The 23,000-nt window shown below is 42.6% G+C and overlaps 1 protein-coding gene and 1 long non-coding RNA gene across 2 annotated transcripts; both read right to left on the reverse strand.

Moving 5' to 3' along the window:
* Positions 1 to 661: 661 nt before the first annotated feature.
* Positions 662 to 2,411, reverse strand: LOC309330267. The gene is made up of 2 exons (XR_014151398.1): positions 1,354 to 2,411; positions 662 to 1,227 (listed from the first exon to the last, which is right to left on the reverse strand). It is a non-coding gene; the product is annotated as an uncharacterized lncRNA (long non-coding RNA).
* An 11,859-nt stretch (positions 2,412 to 14,270) lies between these two features.
* LOC309329771 (vomeronasal type-2 receptor 26-like) lies at positions 14,271 to 21,836 on the reverse strand (the record flags this gene model as incomplete). The annotated part of the gene is made up of 4 exons (XM_081840782.1): positions 14,271 to 15,368; positions 15,838 to 15,964; positions 16,772 to 16,999; positions 21,549 to 21,836. 4 exons carry the CDS (start codon positions 21,834 to 21,836, stop codon positions 14,467 to 14,469), a joined length of 1,545 nt encoding a protein of 514 aa, XP_081696908.1. The 3' UTR covers positions 14,271 to 14,466.
* Between the last annotated feature and the right edge of the window lie 1,164 nt (positions 21,837 to 23,000).

Here is a 23,000-nt window from a genome sequence, read left to right on the forward strand (position 1 = left end):
TACACCACTAAATAAAACACTACATTTGGATCCCGAGCGCCGAGGCTACATCCAAACTAAGTAAACTTGAAGAGGCTTGCACTCGCATTGTATTTTATTGGCTTTCCAGTGCAGTCTACATTATCCAAATATTACAGCTTGGGAGTTGAGTTGTGGCTTTGTGAACTTAGCCTTGCATGCAGAACATGTTTCGCTTCCTGTTGAGTGTGTTCCATTTGTAAATTGAATCCCCTGCTGCTATGGGAAAGCACGTCTTGGTTTAAGAATGCTTTGGTTTAAGAACGGACTTCCGAAACGGATTAAGTTCGAAAACCAAGATACAACTGTATATTGAAATAAGTGTGTTGAATCAAAAGTCTTAACAAAACATCCTTAAACAATGAAAAGGCAACAATCATTTAATTTGCTACACCCTTTATTTTACACCACTTAAATTTTTTTAAAAAATAATAATTGGTGTTTGCTATTTAAATCAATCCATATAGCTCATTGAGTCGAGCACGAGACCCTTAATCCTAGGGCCGTCTTTTGAGCCCCACGGAGAGCAAAAGATTCCTGCAGGGGCTGGACTTGAAGACCCTCGTGGTCCCGTCTAACTCTTTGCTTTCAAGTGAAATCATTCTCAACGCACTCAAACACAGTTCAAACACATTCAGAGGTTTTAATAAAAAGTAATCTTTATTAAATAGTTTTCCAGATGAAATACATTGTTTCCAAGAGATTTGCATAGGGAAATCTTTTCGATTCCTCAAGAATAAGGGGCAGTGGGGTGAGGGAGGCCAGGGCCACGTCCGCACCATTTCATGCTCTATGAAGCTGCTTTAAACACTCATGGCTTCTTCCCCCAAAGAATCTGGGAGCTAGAGTTTGAAAAGGGTGCAGAGAGTGGTTAGGAGACCCCCTGTTCCCCTCCAAGAGCTACAATTCCCAGAGTTCCCTGGCAAAAAGGGAACTCTACCCCTACCCCTACCCCTGATGCTAACCCTAACTCTAACCCTAACACTTCACCTTTAAATAGAGCTGCAATTCCCAGAGTTCCCTGGCAAGAAGGGAGCCCTACCCATACCCCCTAACCAGAGCTACAATTCACAGAGTTCCCTGGCAAAAAGGGAACTCTACTCCTACTGCTACCCCTACTCCTGACGCTAACCCTAACTAACGCTAATGCTAACTCTTAACCCTTAACTAGAGCTACAATTCCCAGAGTTCCCTGATAAGAAGGGAACCCTAACCCTAACCCCAACCCCAACCCCAACCCCAACCCTAACACACTAACCCTAACACACTAACCCTAACACACTAACACTAACACTACCCTAACTCAACCCTACCCCTACTACCCTAAGCCTAAACCTAAGCCTAACCCGCCTAACAACTCTCTGTCCCCTTAACCACCTACAGTTCCCAGAATCCCTGAGGGGAAGCCATTCCTGTTCAAAGCGTCTTCATAGCACTTCCAATGGACTAATGTGGCCTAATGTTTCCTCCCTCATTTTCTTCTCTCTCCCCACTGCCCCATCACTTGCAGTGCAGCAGATGTCCGCCTGCAGTCTTCCTTCAAGGCTCCTCTCAGGTACAGCCACGGCCTTGTCCATTGCTCACTGCCAGTATTTCACGTTCATTTCTCCAACGTAAATAGGGACGTCCTGCGTTTCTCTTCATGACTTTGAAGGCTGGACTTGGAGAAAACCTCACCGGCTCTGGACATCCCTGTAAGGCAAAGGCAAAGAGGTGAGTGGGATGGCCCCCATCCAACAGCGTCCCCCCAGACTCCTCCTCTGTTTGTCTGCCTGTTAACAAACAAGGCTTCCAAACCACTTTGCTTCCATATCAGCCAGCATAGCCTCACGGCATCCACTGGCCTGAACGCAAACTCTTCCAACAACCACCCACCAGCTGCAGCCTCGCCAGGTCCATTGCCAGACATCAACCAGCTTCAGAGCTGAATATCCGTCGCCTTCAGGTAGCGATCCCACCAGCAAGTAAACTTTGTACTTGCCTTCTCCTTACTCCACAGCATCCCAGCACCAGGCGATTGCCTCCTTCCGCTTGTCAGCTTGCTGCCACGGGGCAGGAGACCACCAGGGCTGAGTGCCACTGAGCTGCCCATTTCTCTCTGGGGAGGGCAACTGCCGAGGCTTGCGCCTTGGCCCACATTTATACCCGCTCAGCTGCCAGATGTGTTTGTGGCATCACAGTCAACCCACAGACAATGGCAGCAGCTGGGGAGGCATCACCATCACACCCTCAGCCCTCACAATGGGGGGGGGCAGCTCAGCAGCCAAAACACCCTCCCCCAAGTTGTGTCTATATCTGTGAAGGCCACACCGGACACCCAAGGGGGTAGGAGGGAGACATTTTTCAGCCCAGTGGCTGCATTTCCCTCCACATAACACTAGTCAAATGCACCAATGAACAGAGCAATGAAGTTCATCAGTGCTGCGATCAGTGCTGGCCCGATAAGGGGACAGGATGTGTGTTTGGAGGGAATGAGCCTGAGATGAGCGTGATGAAGGAAATCTCACCCCCCCACACTCCTCAGTGGCTCTCCTGGACTTGCACCCCATGCCACCGTTTGTGCCTGTGCAGGAGAAGGAAAGCAGAAGTCTTGCTTCTTGAACCACCACTTCAAATTGCTTCCGCAATAAAGTTGTTGATGCATCTATCTGTCCACCACAGGCCAAGATGACTGCGAGAGCTTCAAGTGAAGGCTCCCTCACCCTCTTGGGGCTCCTCATCAGCTTGTTCTTTGGTGAGAAGCGGACACGGAGCAATGGTTCCAAACTACAAGAAAGAAGATTCCACCTAAGCATTAGGAAGAACTTCCTGACAGTAAGAGCTGTTTGACAGTGGAATTTGCTGCCAAGGAGTGTGGTGGAGTCTCCTTCTTTGGAGGTCTTTAAGCAGAGGCTTGACAACCATATGTCAGGAGTGCTCTGATGGTGTTTCCTGCTTGGTAGGGGGTTGGACTCGATGGCCCTTGTGGTCTCTTCCAACTCTATGATTCTATGATTCTATGAGTTACCAGAGGTTCACCTCAGAGGTTTCCCTGGATAGGTTTTCTTTAAAATGTATGAGCAATCACACGGGGCTGCTTAAACGGATTGGGAATATGCTTAACTCTTCATGTGCCATTTTCCCGGTCAAAATCTTCCCTAAAAACAGCCACTATTAGACTCTGTGTGCCAGGGGCCCTCTCTTCAAAAGCCTCAGGAGCTATTAGGTTGCAGTGGCTGAATAGATCCTTCATGTTCAGAGGCACTCTACCTTGGAATATTATTCACTGCTCGGGGGGGGGGGGGGCGGCAGAGAGAGGCAGAAGAGAGCAAGGAACACCTTATGCCTTTACGCCCCACTGTTTGGTTTCCAGAGACACCTGGTTGTCCGAAGTGGAAAGCAAAGTGATGGGCCAGACAGAGCTTTGATTGGGTGGGAGTTATTCTTCATTTTAAAAAAATAGTTTTCAAATTTATACAATAATATTTAAGAAAATACAAACCAGACATTTATCATCGACTTCCCTTGCCCCAGTCTCCTCCGTCCCTGGTTCGTTTTATTAAACATTTGCCGCTGCATATTTTGATTTTTCTGCATTCTCTCTTTCCTAGTCTTATTTCAGTATACTTCCTACTGCTGAATTTATCCTTGTTAACATTTTAATATGTTAACAATGCCAGTCTTTGCAGACACTACTGAGCTAGCTGGGTGTAATGGTCTGACTGTATAAGGCAGCCTCCTATAGTCCTATGTGCCTATGATCCAAGATGCAGCCACCGACTTGCACAGCTTTCAAAGAGAAAGAGACGGGAGGAGGAGATGGTTGTCAGCCCCAACGGATATTTTTCCTTCCCACTGTCCGATGCAGCAAGGCTTCTGAAGACCAGTTGCTGAAGCCCCAGAAGGGGAGAAGAGCAGCTGTGCTCAGGTCTTGCTTGTGGGCTTCCGTTTGGGGTACCTGGTTGGCTACCAGGATGTTGGACCAGATGGGCCCCATTGGCCTCATCCATTACGCTCTTCTCATGTTCTTATGGATCAGCATATTGCCCTTAATGGCGTTACCATTAACATCCACCCAGCTTAATTCCAAACAGTTTGTTGTTGTTTAGTTGTGTCCAACTCTGCGTGACCCCATGCACCAGAGCACGCCAGGCACTCCTGTCTTCTACTGCCTCCCTCATGCTGGTAGCTTCGAGAACACTGTCCCACCATCTCCTCCTCTGTCGTCCCCTTCTCCTTGTGCCCTCCATTGGTCCCAACATCAGGGTCTTCCGGCTTGAGATTCATCCAGCCCAGCCTTTTGCATGATGAATTCTGCATGTAAGTTAAATAAGCAGGGAGACAATATACAGCCTTGTCGTACTGCTTTCCCACTTTTGAACCAATCAGTTGTTCCATATCCAGTTCTAATTGTAGCTTCTTGTCCCACATAGAGATTTCTCAGGAGACAGATGAGGTGATCAGGCACTCCCATTTCTTTAAGAACTTGCCATAGTTTGTTGTTGTCGACACGGTCAAAGGCTTTTGCATAGTCAATGAAGCAGAAGTAGATGTCTTTCTGTAGGAGTAGTTTGCTTCCTTTTTAATAATATTTTTAAATTAATTTTTACATATAAATTATCATTCATACAACAAAACTTCATTTCTTATACAATCTTTTTGGACTTCTATCAGCCCCTCTGATGGTCTTCTGTTCTTATCACTTATTCTGCATTTCTTAAATTCCTATTGCCTTTAATTATCTTAACTTTACAGTCCCCCTCTTTATCTTTTTGTGTGTGTAATATTTCAAATAGTCCACCTTACAAAACTTCTTGCAAACCTACAAGTGTAATCTGATCATCACAATTACTTTCTAAATAGTCTGTAAATCCATGCCAGTCTTCTTTGAATCTCTGGTCCTGCAGATTTCGAATTCTTCCTGTTACTTTATCTAATTCTGCATAGTCCATCAGTTTCATCCTCCATTTTTAGGGGTTAATATGACTGCTAAAAATGTGGAGGCCAAATGGCTGAAATATTGGGAAATTTTGGAACAAGATGGAGACAGAATAAAATTGCAGAGTTTTGAAAAATTGAAAAATAAAATGCGAGATTGGCTCCATTATTACCAAATAATGGAGGCATACAATTTGGACAAAAAAGTTGGTTTCCAGGTGGAAAAATCGAAATTGGAAACAGAATTGTTAGATTCAAAAATCAAGAATTTGTCAAGAATGTATAACTTGCTGTTGAAATGGAACACTCAGGATGAAATGGTGAAATCAGCTATGATTAAATGGGCACAAGAAGTTGGACATAACATAATGATGGCTGACTGGGAACAGTTATGGACCACAGGTATGAAATTTATGGCATGTAATGCCCTAAGAGAAAATTTAATGAAAATGATTTATAGGTGGTACATGACACCAGTCAAGCTTGCAAAAATCTACTATTTGCCCGACAATAAATGTTGGAAATGTAATGAGACTGAAGGTACATTCTTTCACCTTTGGTGGACATGCCCAAGGATTAAGACATTCTGGGAGATGATTTATAATGAAATGAAAAAGGTATTCAAATATACCTTCCTGAAGAAACCAGAGGCCTTTCTCCTGGGCATGGTCGGCCAATTGGTGCCAAAGAAGGATAGAACTTTTTTTATGTATGCAACAACAGCAGCAAGAATACTCATTGTGAAGTATTGGAAGACACAAGATTTACTCACCCGGGAAGAATGGCAGATGAAGTTGATGGACTATATGGAACTGGCGGAAATGACTGGCAGAATCCGAGACCAGGGAGAAGAGTCGGTGGAAGAAGACTGGAAAAAGTTTAAAGACTATTTACAGAAATACTGTAAAATTAATGAATGTTAGAAAAATGTTAGAATGAAGTTATATGGCTTCAGTAGAAATGTTATAAGGAATCAAATATAAACAGATTAATAAAGTATTAAAGGAAAAAATAAGGTTAGAATGTGTTATGATAATTATAGGATAGAAAACAGAGGAAGATGGAAAGGAATTGCTGAAACAATTAACAGAAGTGGAATACAAAAAGGGAGGTGTGAGGAGGTCGTTGAAATAAGTGAATGAAAGATAAGATATTGAAATTGTTTGATGTGTTTTAAATTGTTTTTGTTTTGTTTTGTTAGTTTGATGTGTTTGTGTTATGTAGTGTTTTTGTATTGTATTGTATTGTATTGTTCATTTTTTAAAAAATCTTTGCTGTTTGTAGTGTTGAAATTGTTGAAAAACTAATAAATATTATTTTCAAAAAAAATTAAGATACTCAAAAACACGGTATGTTTTTGTTAAATACACATGTGTATATTTAAAAAGGGATACAAAAGTTCAATGGTAGGCTAAAAAAAGACTTGACGACTTACAAAAGTGTAGAAAGCTCTCCTGACGGAGTCTGCTCAGGATATTACCTGCCATCTCTGTTGATATGAAAATGTCCACCTTCCTTTATGTGCCCTTCCTCTGTGCTTGGAGTCGAACAAATAAATGGCATGCAGAGCATGTGCCACAGCATAGACAGCATTGTAGACACTGTAACTGTGGCCAGTCATGCTCATTTCAAAAACTGACGCAGGAAGAGTCTCCAGCTTTTCCCTTCCAGTACAAATTCTCCCACCCATGTTGCCTACCAGAGGACCTGGAAATAAACAGCTAAATGCACATTCCCAGAAGACTCTGATAAACTCATATTCCTTTTCCAACGTAGGATTTATTGCATGAAGAAATTTATGGAATGTCTGCAACTCCTTTGAACTTACTGCAAACAATATAGCACCCTGGAGGAAATCTATGTCCCAATTACTCTGAAAGGGAAGAGATGTGAAGTCCATCTGGGCTGTCATAATCCAGACTTTTGTATTAAGTGTCCATAAATGTTGGGATAAATAGCAACATTCTCACAACAATCATGGTCTGAATTTCACCATGTGCAATCAGTGCTATTCATGATCATCTTAGATTTTTCAATTCCATTTTCCACCATTTGAGGAACATCATCGGAAAAAGAGAGTTTTGGGAATTTTTCTATGAAGTCATAGCAGATGCCACTCTGGGAAAACATGGGAAGCACAATCTGGGAAAACCTCTCTCCAATGTCATCATCCAGATAAAGCACCCCAATCCATGTCCACCTGAAATGAAGAAGTAACTGGAGAATCCCTTTATACTGATGGTCCACATCTGGGAACATCTGGTGAAAGAAAACTCCTTGATCTTTGCAATCTACTACAAGAGCAGAACCATATGGGAGCTAAGTAAAGAGCAGATGGAAAATGGTATGTATGTATATATGTATTGTGTGTACAGTCAAACCCCGGTTGTTGAACGTAATCCGTTCTGAAAGCCTATTTTTCAGTCCCAAGATGTTTGACAACTGAGGCACAGCTTCCGATTGGTTGCAAGAGCTTCTTGCATTCAAGCAGAAGCCGTGTCGTATGTTCAGGTTCCGAAAGACGTTCGAAAACTGGACCATTGACTTACAGGTTTTTTGCGTTCAGGAGCCGAAATGCTCGAAAACGGAGCCATTCGGGAACCAAGGTTTAACTGTATTGTCAAAAGAAAACACATATGCCTAAATACAGTGTTCCAATCTAGATTTCATTTTGTTTCTTTCATGAACCAGAAGGGTTCAATATATTATTAATTTTTAAGGCATAGACTTCACATATCCATCAGAGATACTGTTTCTCAAACCTCTCCTCAAAATCCCCTCAGATGTGAAATTCCCCTTCGGGGCATCAATTGCCCCATCCTTTGTATCCTAGCCTTTGTATTTGGACATAAATTGGAGAAGAATTTCCTTGATCCACCCTGATCTGATATTCTTGAATTCGGTTGTAGATTGAAACACAATTCCCATTGGGAGTGTGCACATTTCTTGGTTTTGCAATGCATTTCCATGCACAGAATTCTGCGTTTCTTGTAAAGATGCACACAAAGCGAATGTATTTAAACACACTCAAAAGTGTCCGTTTTGTGTAAAAAGTGAGCAGAAAAGTGAAGGGGAAGGAAATATGGGTTGAAATGGCACACAAAGGCATACAATGGGATAGAACAGGATGGAAGTGGACCTATCTTTCAGTGCTAGGAAATGGCATGTAATTAACTGCTCAGTCCATCCCTATTATATATACAGTTTTCTAATGTTTACTAAATCTAAAATGCTGGGTTGGATGATTCTTTATTTTTTGTGTGAGCACAACTTACCTGTGGAATCTTGTAGTTCCACAGCATAATTGCCATATTGAGATCAACATCAAAATTAGGTCCCCCAATGACTGCTATAAGATTGTCCTGGACATCACACTTGAGGTTAGGGAAGAATTTGCCCTTTGTGGAGAGGAGTTCCATGGAGGCAAGATATGTTGCACTGGAACTGAAACCACTGTTATAGAGGTGGGAGCCAAGGCTGATGTTGGGTAAGATCCGGGGATTTTCATTTATCTCTTTTAGGGCAAATACCAAGGCCAGAATGTGCTGGTAGTGGTGAGTCAGTACTCTAAAATGAGAGAAAATACGACCTTGAAGTGGCAACCCCTCTTCTCTTAATTTCAAAAAATAACTTCTCATCTAAATAGCTGCCTTAGTTAACCAGCATTTATATTTTATACAATTCAGTGACAAATAAGAACTTCACTTTATTATAGCCTGTTCCTGACGTTTTTCATGGGGAAATCTAGCAACACAGAATCAGATGCCATGCTACTACATTCAGTAAACCTTTTAGGTTCCCCAAACATTTCAAATGTTCTCCAGAACATAGTACTTACAGCTATTAGGGTGATCTCTTGGTAAGGTAGCCGTGTTAGCCTGCCGTAGTCGAAACAAACAAACAAAAATCATTCCAGTAGCACCTTAGAGACCAATTAAGTTTGTTCTTGGTATGAGCTTTCATGTGCATGCACACTTCTTCAGATATACAAGGTAAAGGTAAAGGTAAAGGTAAAGGTAAAGGTAAAGGTAAAGGTAAAGGTAAAGGTAAAGGTAAAGGACCCCTGACAGTTAAGTCCAGTCGTGAACGACTCTGGGGTTGCAGTGCTCATCTCACTTTATTGGCCGAGGGAGCCAGTGTACAGCTTCCGGGTCATGTGGCCAGCATGACTAAGCTGCTTCTGGCGAACCAGAGCAGCGCATGGAAATGGTGTTTACCTTCCGCGGTACCTGTTTATCTACTTGCATTTTGACATCCTTTCAAACTGCTAGGTTGGCAGGAGCAGGGACCGAGCAACGGGAGCTCACCCCGTCGCGGGGATTCAAACCGCTGACCTTCTGATCGGCAAGCCCAAGAGGCTCTGTGGTTTAGACCACAGCGCCACCCACGTCTCCAATCTTGCTAAAGGTAAAGGTAAAGGTACTCCTGCCCGTCAGGGCCAGTTGTGACCGACTCTAGGGTTGCGCGCTCATCTCGCTCAAGAGGCCGGGAGCCGGCGCTGTCCGAAGACACTTCCGGGTCACGTGGCCAGCGTGACGAAGCTGCATCTGGCAAGCCAGCACCAGCGCCGCACACGGAAACGCCGTTTACCTTCCCGCTATAAAGCGGTCCCTATTTATCTACTTGCACTTAGGGGTGCTTTCGAACTGCTAGGTCGGCAGGAGCTGGGACCGAACGACGGGAGCTCACCCCATTGCGGGGATTCAAACCGCCGACCTTACGATCAGCAAGTCCTAGGCACTGAGGTTTTACCCACAGCGCCACCCACGTCCCCCAATCTTGCTAGATTGGTGAAATACAGAATAAAGGTAAAGGTAAAGGGACCCCTGACCATTAAGTCCAGTCGTGGCCGACTCTGGGGTTGTGGCACTCATCTCGCTTTACCGGCGTTTGTCCGCAGAAGTTTTTCCAGGTCATGTTGCCAGCATGACTAAGCCGCTTCTGGCGAACCAGAGGAGTGCATGGCAACACAATACAGAATACTTGACATAAAATCAGGTTGCTGTTTTGATATTGAAGCAATGCTGCTGCAAAGTGCTAGATTGAAAAGTAAACATGATGGGAATGTTGGGACTGCCCGTGGGAAACAGAGGGACAGTCAATTCACAGTGCGAAGCACCGGAATTAGCTCAGAGTGTAATATGAGCTCTTCCGTTTATTCCTGTCCAGGAAGTGCAGGAAGTGTTTGTCACTCGACTGCTGGAGTTTGAAGAGAGCAGTCACGTTTTTTGTAATGCTGCAAAGACAGAAATAAAGGCATGTAAATACATTTCTGTCTATCTCTTTCCCCTGCCAGGGGGCAGGAAAGAGGGGGTGTGTTCTTCTCACGTTTGAGAAGAATCGCCGATCGAGACCTAGCCTGCGCTTGCTGGGGAATGCAGCCAGGGAGGTCAACAGGGAATCAAGCCGGGTGCCTGGGATTGTTGCCAGTTTCTCCTGATATGGGCTTGAATATTGTTTGCCAAAGGAGCACAGGTTGCTAACATGGTTCAGATGCACATCATAATAACTACAACAATATAACAACAACAATAACAACAAAAATATACCAAGGATAATGAAATTATTTAATATTAGGGGGAAAGTATAAATAATAAAGCAAATCGATTGCAGTTTGTCAGACCTAATTCTAATGAACAAAACTTTTCCTAGCAAGGGAGGGGTCTTTTGTTCAGCCGAACTTTTTAAAGTTAAGTGACCCAATTTGAATTACCCAGATTCAGTGCCAGATTTACGTATAAGCTAAACAAGCTATAGATTAGGGCCCCACTCTCTTGGGGGCCCCCAAAAAAATTAAAGGGGGAAAAATTGTATTAATTGTATTTCAGATCAACAATTACTTTGATAAAATATATATTTTGTTATGTGCAAATCGCTTTAGATACCTATTAGGTCCATAAATTACCATATAGCATATATTCAACAACAACAAAAAAGTGACAATTTGTTGTTGACAAAGGACAGCTGGACATAGAAAGGGCCCCATTACCTTCAGTTGTTTAGGGCCTCATCAAACCTAAATCCGGCCCTGCCCAGACTAATCCATGTAATAATCCTTTAAATTTCACAGTTCTCCAAAGTACTAAAATATGGAAATAAATAATTTGTCATGTTTTATTCTAAAGCACATTTAGAACTGTGTAATAAAATACATATTAATATATAAGTTTACAGGGTGTTTTTTTAAAATCACAGATTAGTATGGAAATGGAACACAAATGATTTATGAGTGAACACATGTGAAACTGACAAAATAAGTACTGATCTGTCCATCCCTAACTGTTTCTATGATGCGCTTGCACATTACGCAGCTGATCAATTAAGTACCAGTTTATAGCTTTGAAAATAAAGAGGCATTTATGGATGGCAACATTTGTGAGAGTGATTTATATAAATACTCTCTGGGAAGAAAGTGGATTTTTCCAAAAATTCACTGAAATTTCAGCTGAGTTAATGTGGAATGAAACTATCGAATTAAGCAACACTAATGAATGAAAGGAGCGGTGAGCTAAGATAATTGGATGGAAGAAGAGACTTTATTGTAAAATATCAAAATATTAGATACAGTGGAACCTCTACCTGTGACCATAATCCATTCCGGAGGTCCGTCTGGAGGTCAAAACGGGTCGCTGAGAGAGGCGCTGTTGTACGCAGGCGTGGGTGGCGATCGCCACCCTTGCGCCTGCACAACTGGCCACAAACCCGCAGGTTATTTCCGGGTTTGTTGCGGACGTTGGGCAAAATAGATTCAAGTGGAGGCAGATGTAAGAAGAGGTTTGACTGTATTAAATAATACTAAAAAATTCTGAAACTAAATTAACAGTTGCACCCAATGTTCTCCGCCCTATTCACAGATGGCTAAACCATGGAGGTCATTTTCCCACTTTATTTTTCCCCAAGAGAGGGTTGTAATTCTGCAATGGTGTGGAAAGTTTCAAAATAAAAAATAAAAATAAAAATCTGAAAATGTTTCAGAAAATTCTAGCTTATGACAATTCAACTCAGCTGTAACAAGATAATTCAGACAGCGCCTTTTATGATCACCCACAGGAGCTGTTCTAATACACTGAGGCAAAACTGAGAGAGAATAAATGTACCATTTAATTAATGCTTTCAGTCATATACAGAGCAGAATGCTGTCATGCAGAAGATATTCCATATAAGCTGGAAATGCATATAAAACGAAGCTGTGAAAAAGAAGAATATCGGGACAGATAAACGATATGTTTAAGAACTCCTTACACAAGGTCATCAAAGAGCTCAGAAGAGAGATGTTGTTTGAAGTTTAGCATACTTTAAAAACGGAAGATGTGCGAAATAATGCCACCAATTATAAGGTCTCCTGGCTGATAATACTTGTGATGGATAAGAAGAGGGTCACTAACATTGCATCTAGAAACAGGAGCCATGCACACTGCCTGAGGAAGTAGGACTGCTAGCAGTACCAATAACACCTCCATCTTGCACAAAAATCTTCTTGATAGAAACCGATCAATCTCTTCCTACACCAACATCGCCATGATACTGAATTGTACAGTCTGGCTTGAATGACCACTCCCTTGGATGATTGAAGCCAGGGCTGTATGGTGCAAAATTTCATTTATCAGATCCTTGTGTGTCTCGAGTCCCAGAAACAGAATGGAACTCTCTTTATCTATTTATTTTTCCAGTTCTGAATGACACAGAAGATCTTAAATGCCTTCTTCCTTCTGTGGTGTTTTGCTAGCGGTCAGCTGAACGGTCTAAGGAATTGGAGAAGTAGTAATAATAGATATTTCCATAACTATAGGGGAAAAAAATTACTTGCTCAGAATTCTGTATTCTCTAAGATGAAAACATATCGATCACATTTCAGCAGAGCTCTCTCTTGGTTCTCCTTAATGGGGAGACTAGGGACAGCATAGGTACAAGAGGAGGTTGCACTAGGTGAAAAAAATGCACTAGGTGAAAGGGCCTGATTCAGCAAAAGAGCTCAGTTTTCAGAGGCTGCCTGGTTTCTCTCTGTGTTATGTCTGGAGCTGGGATCTAAGAATAATAGGCATGTAGGATTTTAGAATGTAGTAATCTGATTGGCCATAGGAGCCATCCAATCCAGCTCCTGATGGGAAGTATGAATTGGCCTATCAGGTATGACCTAGGTGTGAATACAGGCTATATAACCTGGGGTCTGGTGGGCCCCCAGCAACAAACACACCTGAGGACTGACTGTTCTTATTACAACTTGAATAAACTCCTTAAAACTGATTACACTCAGGTACGAAAAAATAACCAAATCTAACAATCAAATAGATTTTTGCCTATGCATTCTTATGACAATTTTAAAAATAAGAAACCATGATTGTTATCTTTTTGTCACAAATGATTGAAATTTGCTGGTAGAACAGCTGCTTCTAAATAGATAAAGTCTTGTAAAAATAGATTGTATTTGCCATAGTCCATCATCCCCAATGCACTTTGCAACACAAAACGTTTTATTTGCAGCTGTATAGCTGAGTCCAGAGACTCGTGTCTCTATGGCCCCATTTTCAAATGGTACAGTAGATAGTGTATTAATAGCATCCTCTAGTCTTGGTTCTTAGTTTCACATCTGACCCCTGAATTCCCTACTAACTAGAGCAGTGGTATAATAAGTGGTTCTCAAACTTTCCCCCTGCCATGCTCCATCTAAGCATCTCTAAAATCTTGAGGCCCCCCTCCGTGTGACATATAATTTTTATTATTCAAAAAGTGAATTCCTGTTTGCTTGGAGGAAGCCTAAAATACCATTAACTGTTCATAATTCATTCTCAAACTGCCCCCCTTAAAAATCAAATTGCCCCCCTGTGCCCCATGTTGGGAACCATGGAACTAGAAGAATTAAGAGATGCAATTATGGTAAATTGGGTAATTCTGGTGTAGTTCATGGGTCACTCATAAACTGTAGTTCTTCTGGGACTCTACAAAAGAAAACAAGTTGCTTTTTGTTAAGGTCTCAGCAAGACTTCCCTGAGCGGGATGGCAAGGTATTTATTATGAGTCAAATATATGTGTTCCTGTGCATATTTGCAAAATTTCTGAATAAATTTTAATATATTAAGGCAGGGTCAAAAAGTTTGTATCCAATGGATGAGTTTGCATCCCTTATCACTCTTCTCAATCCACTCAAGCAGATCTAACAGAGCTATTGAAGAACTATTATCAGCAGGCAGGGGGGGTTATATTGTGATATGCAATATTGGGTGTGTAGATAATTGGTGGTGGGTTGAGAAATTATATGTCAGTTAATAACCTCACAAAATACTCCCTTTGGTTTCACAATGATTACATTGCTGTCAGGACCATGGAGAGTAGTGGAAACAAATGAGATGCCATATGTATGGATAAATCATGCTTGATTGAGATATGATGAACCAGGACCAAACTTAAATATGGAACTCAGTTTATATTAACTTCATGTGTTCAATTAATTCATATCCAACTGACAATGATCTGGAAAGAAGTATTTCCAATGACAAAGAATTGCCTGGACCAGTGAGTCACTCTTGTCAGTTCTTAATTCTTTATTCTAATTAACTGCTCCCTGCTGTTCAGCTTAGGCCTCAGTAAAATAACATAGCATTTGGGGGTAAAGATGCAACCCAGTAACCCAAAACTGGAGGCCAAGATGGAGAAGATCTCCACAGCCACCATGTATTTGCCCTTGGTGCTCAAGTAGGTTGGAACAAAGGAGAGCCACACACTGCAAAAGACCAACATGCTGAAGGTGATGAATTTGGCTTCATTGAAACTGTCAGGCAACTTTCTAGCTAGGAAAGCCACCGTGAAGCTGATTATGGCCAGTAAGCCCATGAATCCCAGGACACAATAAAACATGACAGTGGAACCTTCATTACATTCTAGTATTATTTCTTCAGTCCTTGAGTGCATGTCAACGTCTGGGAATGGGGGAGAGGTTGCCAGCCATATGCTACAGATTGTGGCTTGAATAAGGGAGCAGGAAAGAACAATGGAGCTGGCCAGTTGTTTCCCCAGCCACTTCCTCATTCGGGACCCTGGCTTGGTAGCCATGAAAGCCAGAATCACAATGGCGGTTTTGGACAATATGCATGAAATGGCAACTGAGAAGATCATGCCAAAAGCAGTTTGCCGTAGGATGCATGTCAGCTTGTTAGGTTGGCCAATGAAGAGCAAAGCACAAAGGAAGGAGAGGAGGAGGGAGAGGAGGAGAGCGTAGGTCAGGTTCCTGTTGTTGGCTTTGACTAAGGGAGTCGCCTTGTGTTTCACAAATATTCCAAGCACTGCAGCTGTGATGGAAGAAAAGCAGACAGCAAAAGTGGCCAGACTGATCCCCAACGGTTCTCCATAAGACAAGAAAGTTTTATCTTTTGGAAGGCATCCATCCTTGTCACTGTTTGGATACTGATCTTCAGAACATTCAAAACAGTCGTCCGTGTCTGAAAAAGAAAAATGAAAAATGCTATACTGTACTTGTGAAGCCTTTTGCGCCCAGAAGAAATCAAGGCAAATGGTCAGAAAGCTTTGAATGATGGCTGCTGGATCAGTACTGGTAAAATATATATAGGTATTTGGCCCAATTATTTCTATATACAAGAGGGCTTTATTTACTTAGGATTCCAGAGCAATGCAGGTCTTCACTACAACTGAAAGAAGAGAAGTTCGTCACCTGGATATCACCAATCATAAGTTCTCCCTGTTTCCATCATCTCCTGCTATGCTGAAATCCTTACCTCTGCATTCCATGAGCATATGAGACTATGCTCCAAAACAGGTACATCTTACTGGTATCATTGGACACCGTTCTCTTTCCTTCCTTCTCTACTTATTTTAATTTTCACGTACTGGATCATTCTTGACAATTCTTATAACTAGTATATCCCCAAAAATAAATAAAAAATCTCCGACCCTTCTGATCTGAAATCTTCCCTTCTGGACACGGGATGCAATCATAGCAGCAAGGTAGCTTTCCTTCCTTCTTGGTCCGACTGTAGCCCAATTGGCAATTCTCATTGCACAGAGAAAGGGGTTGTGCCTGTCCAAAAAAGGAAAGAAGATGGTAATTTCTGACTTGCACATGCCATACCTGTTCCTCAGATTGGGCCAAATTTACTTCCCTGTTTCCCACACTGGCAGGAAGTCTGAACTGCCAATCAGATCAGGATGACCATTCACATCCCAAGGAGCTGCTGCCCTTGGTCCTTCTGTTGATTGCTTCACCGCAATTGCCCTCCCACTGTCTGATACTGAATGTCCCCTGCTGAACACTGAGCAGGCCACAAACACCCTGAACCCACTTTTATGGGGCCTTTGAGAACTTTGGCTCACACCTCACCCTTAGGTTCTGGGGTGTTTCTGCTCTTCATCCAAGTTGCCAGTGTTTCCTGGTTCTGGGTGTCTTCCTTTCTTCTCACAATTACTTTGGGTGATGCCATTTGCTTCATCACTTCCTAACTATGTTAATTTTTTAGCTGTGGGCTCCTTTGAACATTATCTGAGGATCTCAGAGGCCCAAACAAGGTATTGTTATGTTATGCTGCAGCAATGTTTGGGGTAACAATGAAGAACAGTGACAAGGTACTTCTGTACTTTGTTTTCTTTTTAAAATTTCAGTTATAAATAAGCCCACCTATCCAACTTCTTTCTATATCACATTTTGCCATTTTAAGCTTCCCACTGCCTGTGCTGTTTTCAGTTGAATGTTGGTTCCCTGTCTTCTTCAGGAGGTGAGTTAAATCACAACTAGTTGCATCTTGGAATAGATGTTTTAGAGTTTGAATAGTGGACCCCCTTTTTTTTAGCATTGAGGAAATGTCTTGGGACACTCTGAAATGGACCTTACCTGGTTGAACCTGATGGGCCACGTGATGGTATCATCATGAATGGAGAGTCTCTTGCTTGGGGGAGCCTGAGGGTTCATCATTCCGACCTTAACTCTGAAAAAGGAGTCATTTGGGAATGTGATCCAGTTGATGATATCCAATTCAGTTACCAAATCCCCCTTCTGGCTAAATGAAACCTCTTCCGCGGCACTATTGTTAAATGAGATGCCTCTCAGAAAGTGGTGGAGCTAAATTAGTGAAGAGAAGAGAGAAGAAATCCACGAGGGTATTAGAAAGAGACAGATGTATAACAGGATGATATTCTGTCCCTCCAATTGTTGGCATCTGTTTGTCTCGAGAACAATGGAGTGTGGCTCCAGGGGTGAAGTCAACCCGCTGTGTTAGCAGCACTGAAGTGACCTCCCCAGGGTGCAAGCCTGGACAGTCCTGGGCTGCCCAGAGGACAAGACTCCCTTCTCAGTCTTGCTGATGTGGTCAAAAGGAAAGCAGAACAGGACATTCGGCACCAGCTTGGTTTCAGGGGTTGCCAGAAGGAAGCATAGAAAATAACATCCATCCGCCTTAGAAACTCCACTCTGGATCTCTGTAGGGCTTACTTTTTAGCCTTTTATTCTCTGGAAGATATCACAGAAGGTAGCAGAGGTGGAGAAGATTCATTTCAACTCTGCACAAGGTCGAGATCACGGATTCTGATCACAGTAATTCTAACAGCTCATCCACACCATACATTTAAAGAACTCTAGTTACAGTCATGGTTTCCCCCAAAGAATTATGGAAAGGGAGGTTGCTTAAAGGAGTTGAGAGTTGTGAGGAGACCATTAAGAAACTATCGTTTGCAAGATTCTTTGGTGGAAGCCATGGCTCTTAAAGTGAAACAAGAGGGCTTTAATGTTGCAGATGTGGCCCTAGTGTTTTAAAATGAAAGATATAGCAGTCCTATCACATTTCTATACTGAAAGATGAGGGTAAGAAGAAAAAGAAAAAGAAAATGGTGCTGGAGGAGACTCTTGAGGGACCCATGGACTGCAAGAAGATCCAACCACTCCATTCTGAAGGAAATCAGCCCTGAGTGCTCACTGGAAGGACAGATCCTGAAGCTGAGGCTCCAATACTTTGGTTACCTCATGAGAAGAGAAGACTCCCTGGAAAAGACCCTGATGTTGGGAAAGATGGAGGGCACAATGGGAAGGGGATGACAGAGGACGAGATGGTTGGACAGTGTTCTCGAAGCTACCAACATGAGTTTGACCAAACTGCGGGAGGCAGTGGAAGACAGGAGTGCCTGGCATGCTCTGGTCCAGGGGGTCACGAAGAGTCGGACACGACTAAACGACTAAACAACAAGAAGAAAAAGAGCTTTCTAAAGAGTCAAGGAACTATTTTTGCACCCTGAAAGATGGCGAACTCTTCTATATTAGCAATAGAGGGACATTACCTGCCATGGCTGTGGATCCAGCCTATTCCCTCTTAGTTCATCCATCATCACACTGTGTTTGAATCTGGAGAAATGCATGTTTTGTAAAGCATGTGCCACTGCCAAGACTGCATTGTAGATGCTGTAGCTGTGGGCAGTCATGCTCCTTTCAAAGACAGACCCTGGAAGAGTCTCAAGCTTCTCTGTCCCAGTGCAGAGATCATTGTCTTTCTTTTCAAAAGAACAAAGAAATGCCTCTTCCCAAAAAGTTCTGATGAAGCCATCCTCCCTTTCTGTGACAGGGTTTCTCTTCTGAAGAAATTTCTGGAATCCTAGATGATTAGCTGAATGAACTGCAAACGAAATGGCACCATGGAGAAAGTGTATGTCCCAATTTCTTTGAAAGGAAAACGATGTAAAATCCATCTGGGCTGTCATAATCCAGACTTTTGCTTTGATGTCCACTGGCATATTGATTGTTTCTGCCAAGGTGGACATTACTCTCAGTGCCATCATGGTCTGAATTTCACCAATCACAACCACGACATTGGCGGTGCTGCCCATAATAACACTGATTGTTTTAGAACCTTCTTCCACCATTTCCATAGACTCACCTGAAAAGGTTAGTCTGGGAAATGTTTCTGTATAATCACAGCAGATACCTCTTCCGGCAAACATGGGAAGGATGTTTTGTACAAATCTCTCTCCGTTGTCATCACTCAGAGTCACCACCCCAATCCACATCCAGCTGAAATGCAGCAGTAGCTGGAGAATCCCATTATACTGATGAGCCACATCAGGGAACATTCGGTGAAAGAACTCTTCTTGGATATGGTTACTCAGCATAGGAGAAGAGCCATAGATGAACTGAAAATGATTGTAAAAATTATGCTTGCAAATTCCATCCACTTTGGTGTTTGTATATACCCTCTTATGGTGAATGAGCACAGATGAGACTGCACAGAGAAAATTTAATTTAAAAAACAAAAACAAAACACACACACATAAACGTTGAATATTGGGGCCATATATGGAGTGGCTAGATTTCTTGAAATACTTCAATTTATACATTTTTTTTCTGCTCAGACACCCATAGAGTCTAAGGTCTTTGCTGCCCTTATATTTTCAATAAAGGGAAAGGCACTGCAAGGGTCACTTCTCCCTTAAATTTCCTATGTGAATGTCAGGACTTCCGGGTTGGCGCCATCGCCGAATGGCGGACTCCCTCCGAGCTCCGGAGGGAGCCTGCTCGGCAGGGGCTGGGTTCTACCGCGCCGGCGACGCGGGGACCCTCAAAAACCATGGGCGCTGAAACCCATGGGCATGGTGACTCGGCGGGCACCGTTTGCGCCCCCCCAACCACGCGAAGGAGCCTTTTTAAAGGCTGCGGAGCGGGTGACGGGGGGGGGGTGCTGTGAGTCCTCCGCTTCCCCTGCCGAGTGAAGCCGCATGCCATTTGGCGGAGAGTGCTGACTTCTTCCATTGAAAATCTGGACTTAAAAGAATAACCCGTGAGTAATTGGAACTTGGATTAAAAAGGGGAACAAATTTTTTCTTAAATTCGGAGCGAGCGGGGGAGGTGCAAAAAGGAAGTCAGCCTCCCCCCTGTTGTAGAGGAGCTAAAGCAAAGGACCTGACAACTAAGATCGAGTGCAACCTTTTTTTTTTGATAAAGTTATTAATTTCGCGATGGAAAATTATAAGCAGGGCTGGAGGAGAAAAGTGGAATGTGAATTAAAATACAACCCCCCCCCCGAAAAACCCCGGGAGCGATCCGTGAGAGCGCCGGGAGAGGAGAAATAGAGGTTTTGACAGCTGTCAAAGGAGCTGCCAAAACTGAAGAACAAAAAGAGAACTTTGTTACGAGGACTTTGCTGGTTACATTTGTTATAAATTGGATATAAACTGTTTAAAACAAGGAATAATAAGTTACTTTGACTGGTGGGTGTGATCGGGAAGGAAACTGAGTTATTATAATCCCTCTAGAGGAGCTGTGGGTCATTACAAGTATTGCTGGCATGGAATTTGAATCGGACTTTTTATCTCCTGGGAAACTGCAGAAATGGAACACTATTTTGTCTACAGAGGTCTACACACTAAAGGAGACAATAGATTTATCTATTGAAGAATGGAAGGGACTTGACGTAATGTTTTGTTCCTGAATAACAAAGCCTCTGTAGAGGAATTACAAGCTTTTTGGAATTAGAACATTTGTGCAGGAGAGCAGGGGAAAAAAAAAAGAGGAGAAGAGAGAACAACAAGAACAACAAGAATAACAAGAACTGGACAAAGTTGGAAGATAGACCCCTTCCAAGATTGGACATTCGAAATCAAAGATGACCAAAAGACGGCAAAGACTATTAAAAAGACGGCAAAGCGGACTGGTGAAGGACTATGGCTTAGATGTGGGAGCTCCAGGACGACAGTAGACATTGACGGACATTGGGAACGCAACCGGGAAAGGGGGGAGGGAAATTTGGAATCCAAAGGGTGTTAAATTACATTTTATTCTTTTTTCTATTTTTTTATGTTAATCTGTATTGTATACTAAAGAGGGGAACTCGTGGAAGGGAACAGGTCGATTTTAGGGGATGGGAAAATATTTTTTAAATTGGGTTAATGATAATAACTTTAAAACTTGGGGTAAGAATTTGCTGAATCTATTTGAAAGAACTGGAATACAAGAGGGGGAGGGGAGGGGAAGTCCTGGAAAGATGACATTGAAAATAAGGCCTTAAATTTGGATGTTTTTCTTTTCTGTTATATTTGAAAATTTTTAATAAATATTATTAAAAAAATAAAAAATAAATTTCCTATGTGAATGTCGCCATCAGAACATATAAGCAAACAGTATCAGACATGTGAACACAGAATAAAGAGCAAATATAGCTAGTTTCTGTTGAAGAATCCATAGGACAGCTCTCTGAACCATAAACTGGGGAAAAATAAAATTAAAATGCATTTGTAAAGGCCATTGAACCCAATTCAAGCAATGATGATTTTTGATGACTGGACTGCATCTGAACCTCAATCATGGATTCTGTGCTGGAATGCTGAAATATTGGAGAGGGGGGTATGACTTCCTTGCACTGAGAAATCAAACATGCCATGCAGAATTCAAGACCGAATGGTTGTTCCTTGTATTCTGGTGTATTATGTGCAGGGATGAGTTTTGTTCATTGTGAGTCATTCACACTTTGCAATATCAACCTGGGGCCTTAAGGGATAGAATCTAATAGAAGTGTGAATAGCATCTTAAATGGCCACACTCAATGCACACATCTCTGTGAATCCCTCAACCTACAGCATGAAAGGATGCAGTGCAGGAGAAACGTGAATGGCTTCTCCAATGGCTCTCTTACCTGTGGCATCTTGTAGATACTCAGGACCGTTGCCATGTGGAGACAGATGTCAGAATTCGGTCCCCCGATGACGGCTACTGGACTGTTCTCAACACCAAACTTATAGTTGGGGATGAGTCTGCCCCATCCAGACAGCAGCTCCATGGAGCCATGATAGGTCCAGCTTGCAACGAAATGGCTGTTCAAGATGTGGAATCCCAGGGTGACATTGGGCAAGTTCTGTGGGTTGTCATTTATCTCCTTTACAGCAAATACCAAAGCCACAATGTGCTGGTAGAGTTGTGTCATGAGCCTGCAATGAGGGGTCCATTTTGCATCTTCTACAGCAAATGACATTGTCTACATATCTACTTATCTCTCTAATGAGGGAAAAATACATCAGATGAGAACAGACATTTAGCCTTGAATCCCATCTTATTTTTTGAATCTGTTAAGAAATATTTCTATCATGTCAATCCAGAGAAGCTTCTTCTGATTCTTATCTTGCTCAAGTCCTATGCAATATTTCAAATGCATAGAATAGGCTTCAATTATACTTCACACCACCTTTCACTCCAAATTCATGGTGATCTACAATAGATATAGCACTCCCAATAAGATGCTAAGTTGGGGTTTTGAAATTCCATGATCCACTGCCCCCAGGGCCCTATGGCCTGCAGGTAGGAGCATCTCTGTTTGAACAATCTAAGTTTGATTACTCCTACAACTACAAATGCTGATAAATCAGCACAGGCGATTCAGGTGTTCACATCCTTGAATTTGCATACTATTAACAAGGCATCTTGAATTAGATCTGATCGTTCCTCAGTGAACTCAGGTGCCTGGAAACTTGAAGCAACAAATTTTTTGTTGCTTAAAAAAAAATGAGGCTCAGAAGGGAAACAGCCTGGGATTGAGTTGAAGAGTGGGTGTGATCTTTCATTAAGGGGTGTGGTCTCCAATTAATGGAGAGGTCACTCTCCCAGGGAAAGGAAGCAACATCCCAAAAAACTGGATGGAGAGGAAGAAAAGCCCAGCCCTTCTTCCCTTGATAACCGATCCTCATTGGAAGGGTAAGATTTAATTCACATCATTTATCCTGGGCATCTAGGTTACTATTTCCATCACTCACCTTCCCCTTTGCAAGTCAGTGGAGTGATCTGCCCAACCCACCACAACCTTTGGGATAACAAGGCCATTTCTGGCAGGCTGAGATTTCCCCCACTTTATTCTTTCCTGAGAGTGCATAATCTGTTTTCAGCCTCCACCCCTGTCCCCACAATTCCTATTGTGTCCCCCTCAAGTCCGCTCAGGCAGGAGAACCACTGCAGGAATCATTCTGAAATATGACAGAACTTCTTCCTTAGAGGAGGTGAGCACGCCTACAAATTGCACCCAAATTATATCCGGTTGGACAAATTCAATGATGCACAAGAGAAAATAAATACATCTGCCGTTGCTACTATTAAAGTT

Source organism: Podarcis erhardii (genome assembly GCF_964252035.2).
Source record: "Podarcis erhardii genome assembly, chromosome: 15".
In the NCBI taxonomy this organism is placed as follows: Eukaryota; Metazoa; Chordata; class Lepidosauria; order Squamata; family Lacertidae; genus Podarcis; species Podarcis erhardii.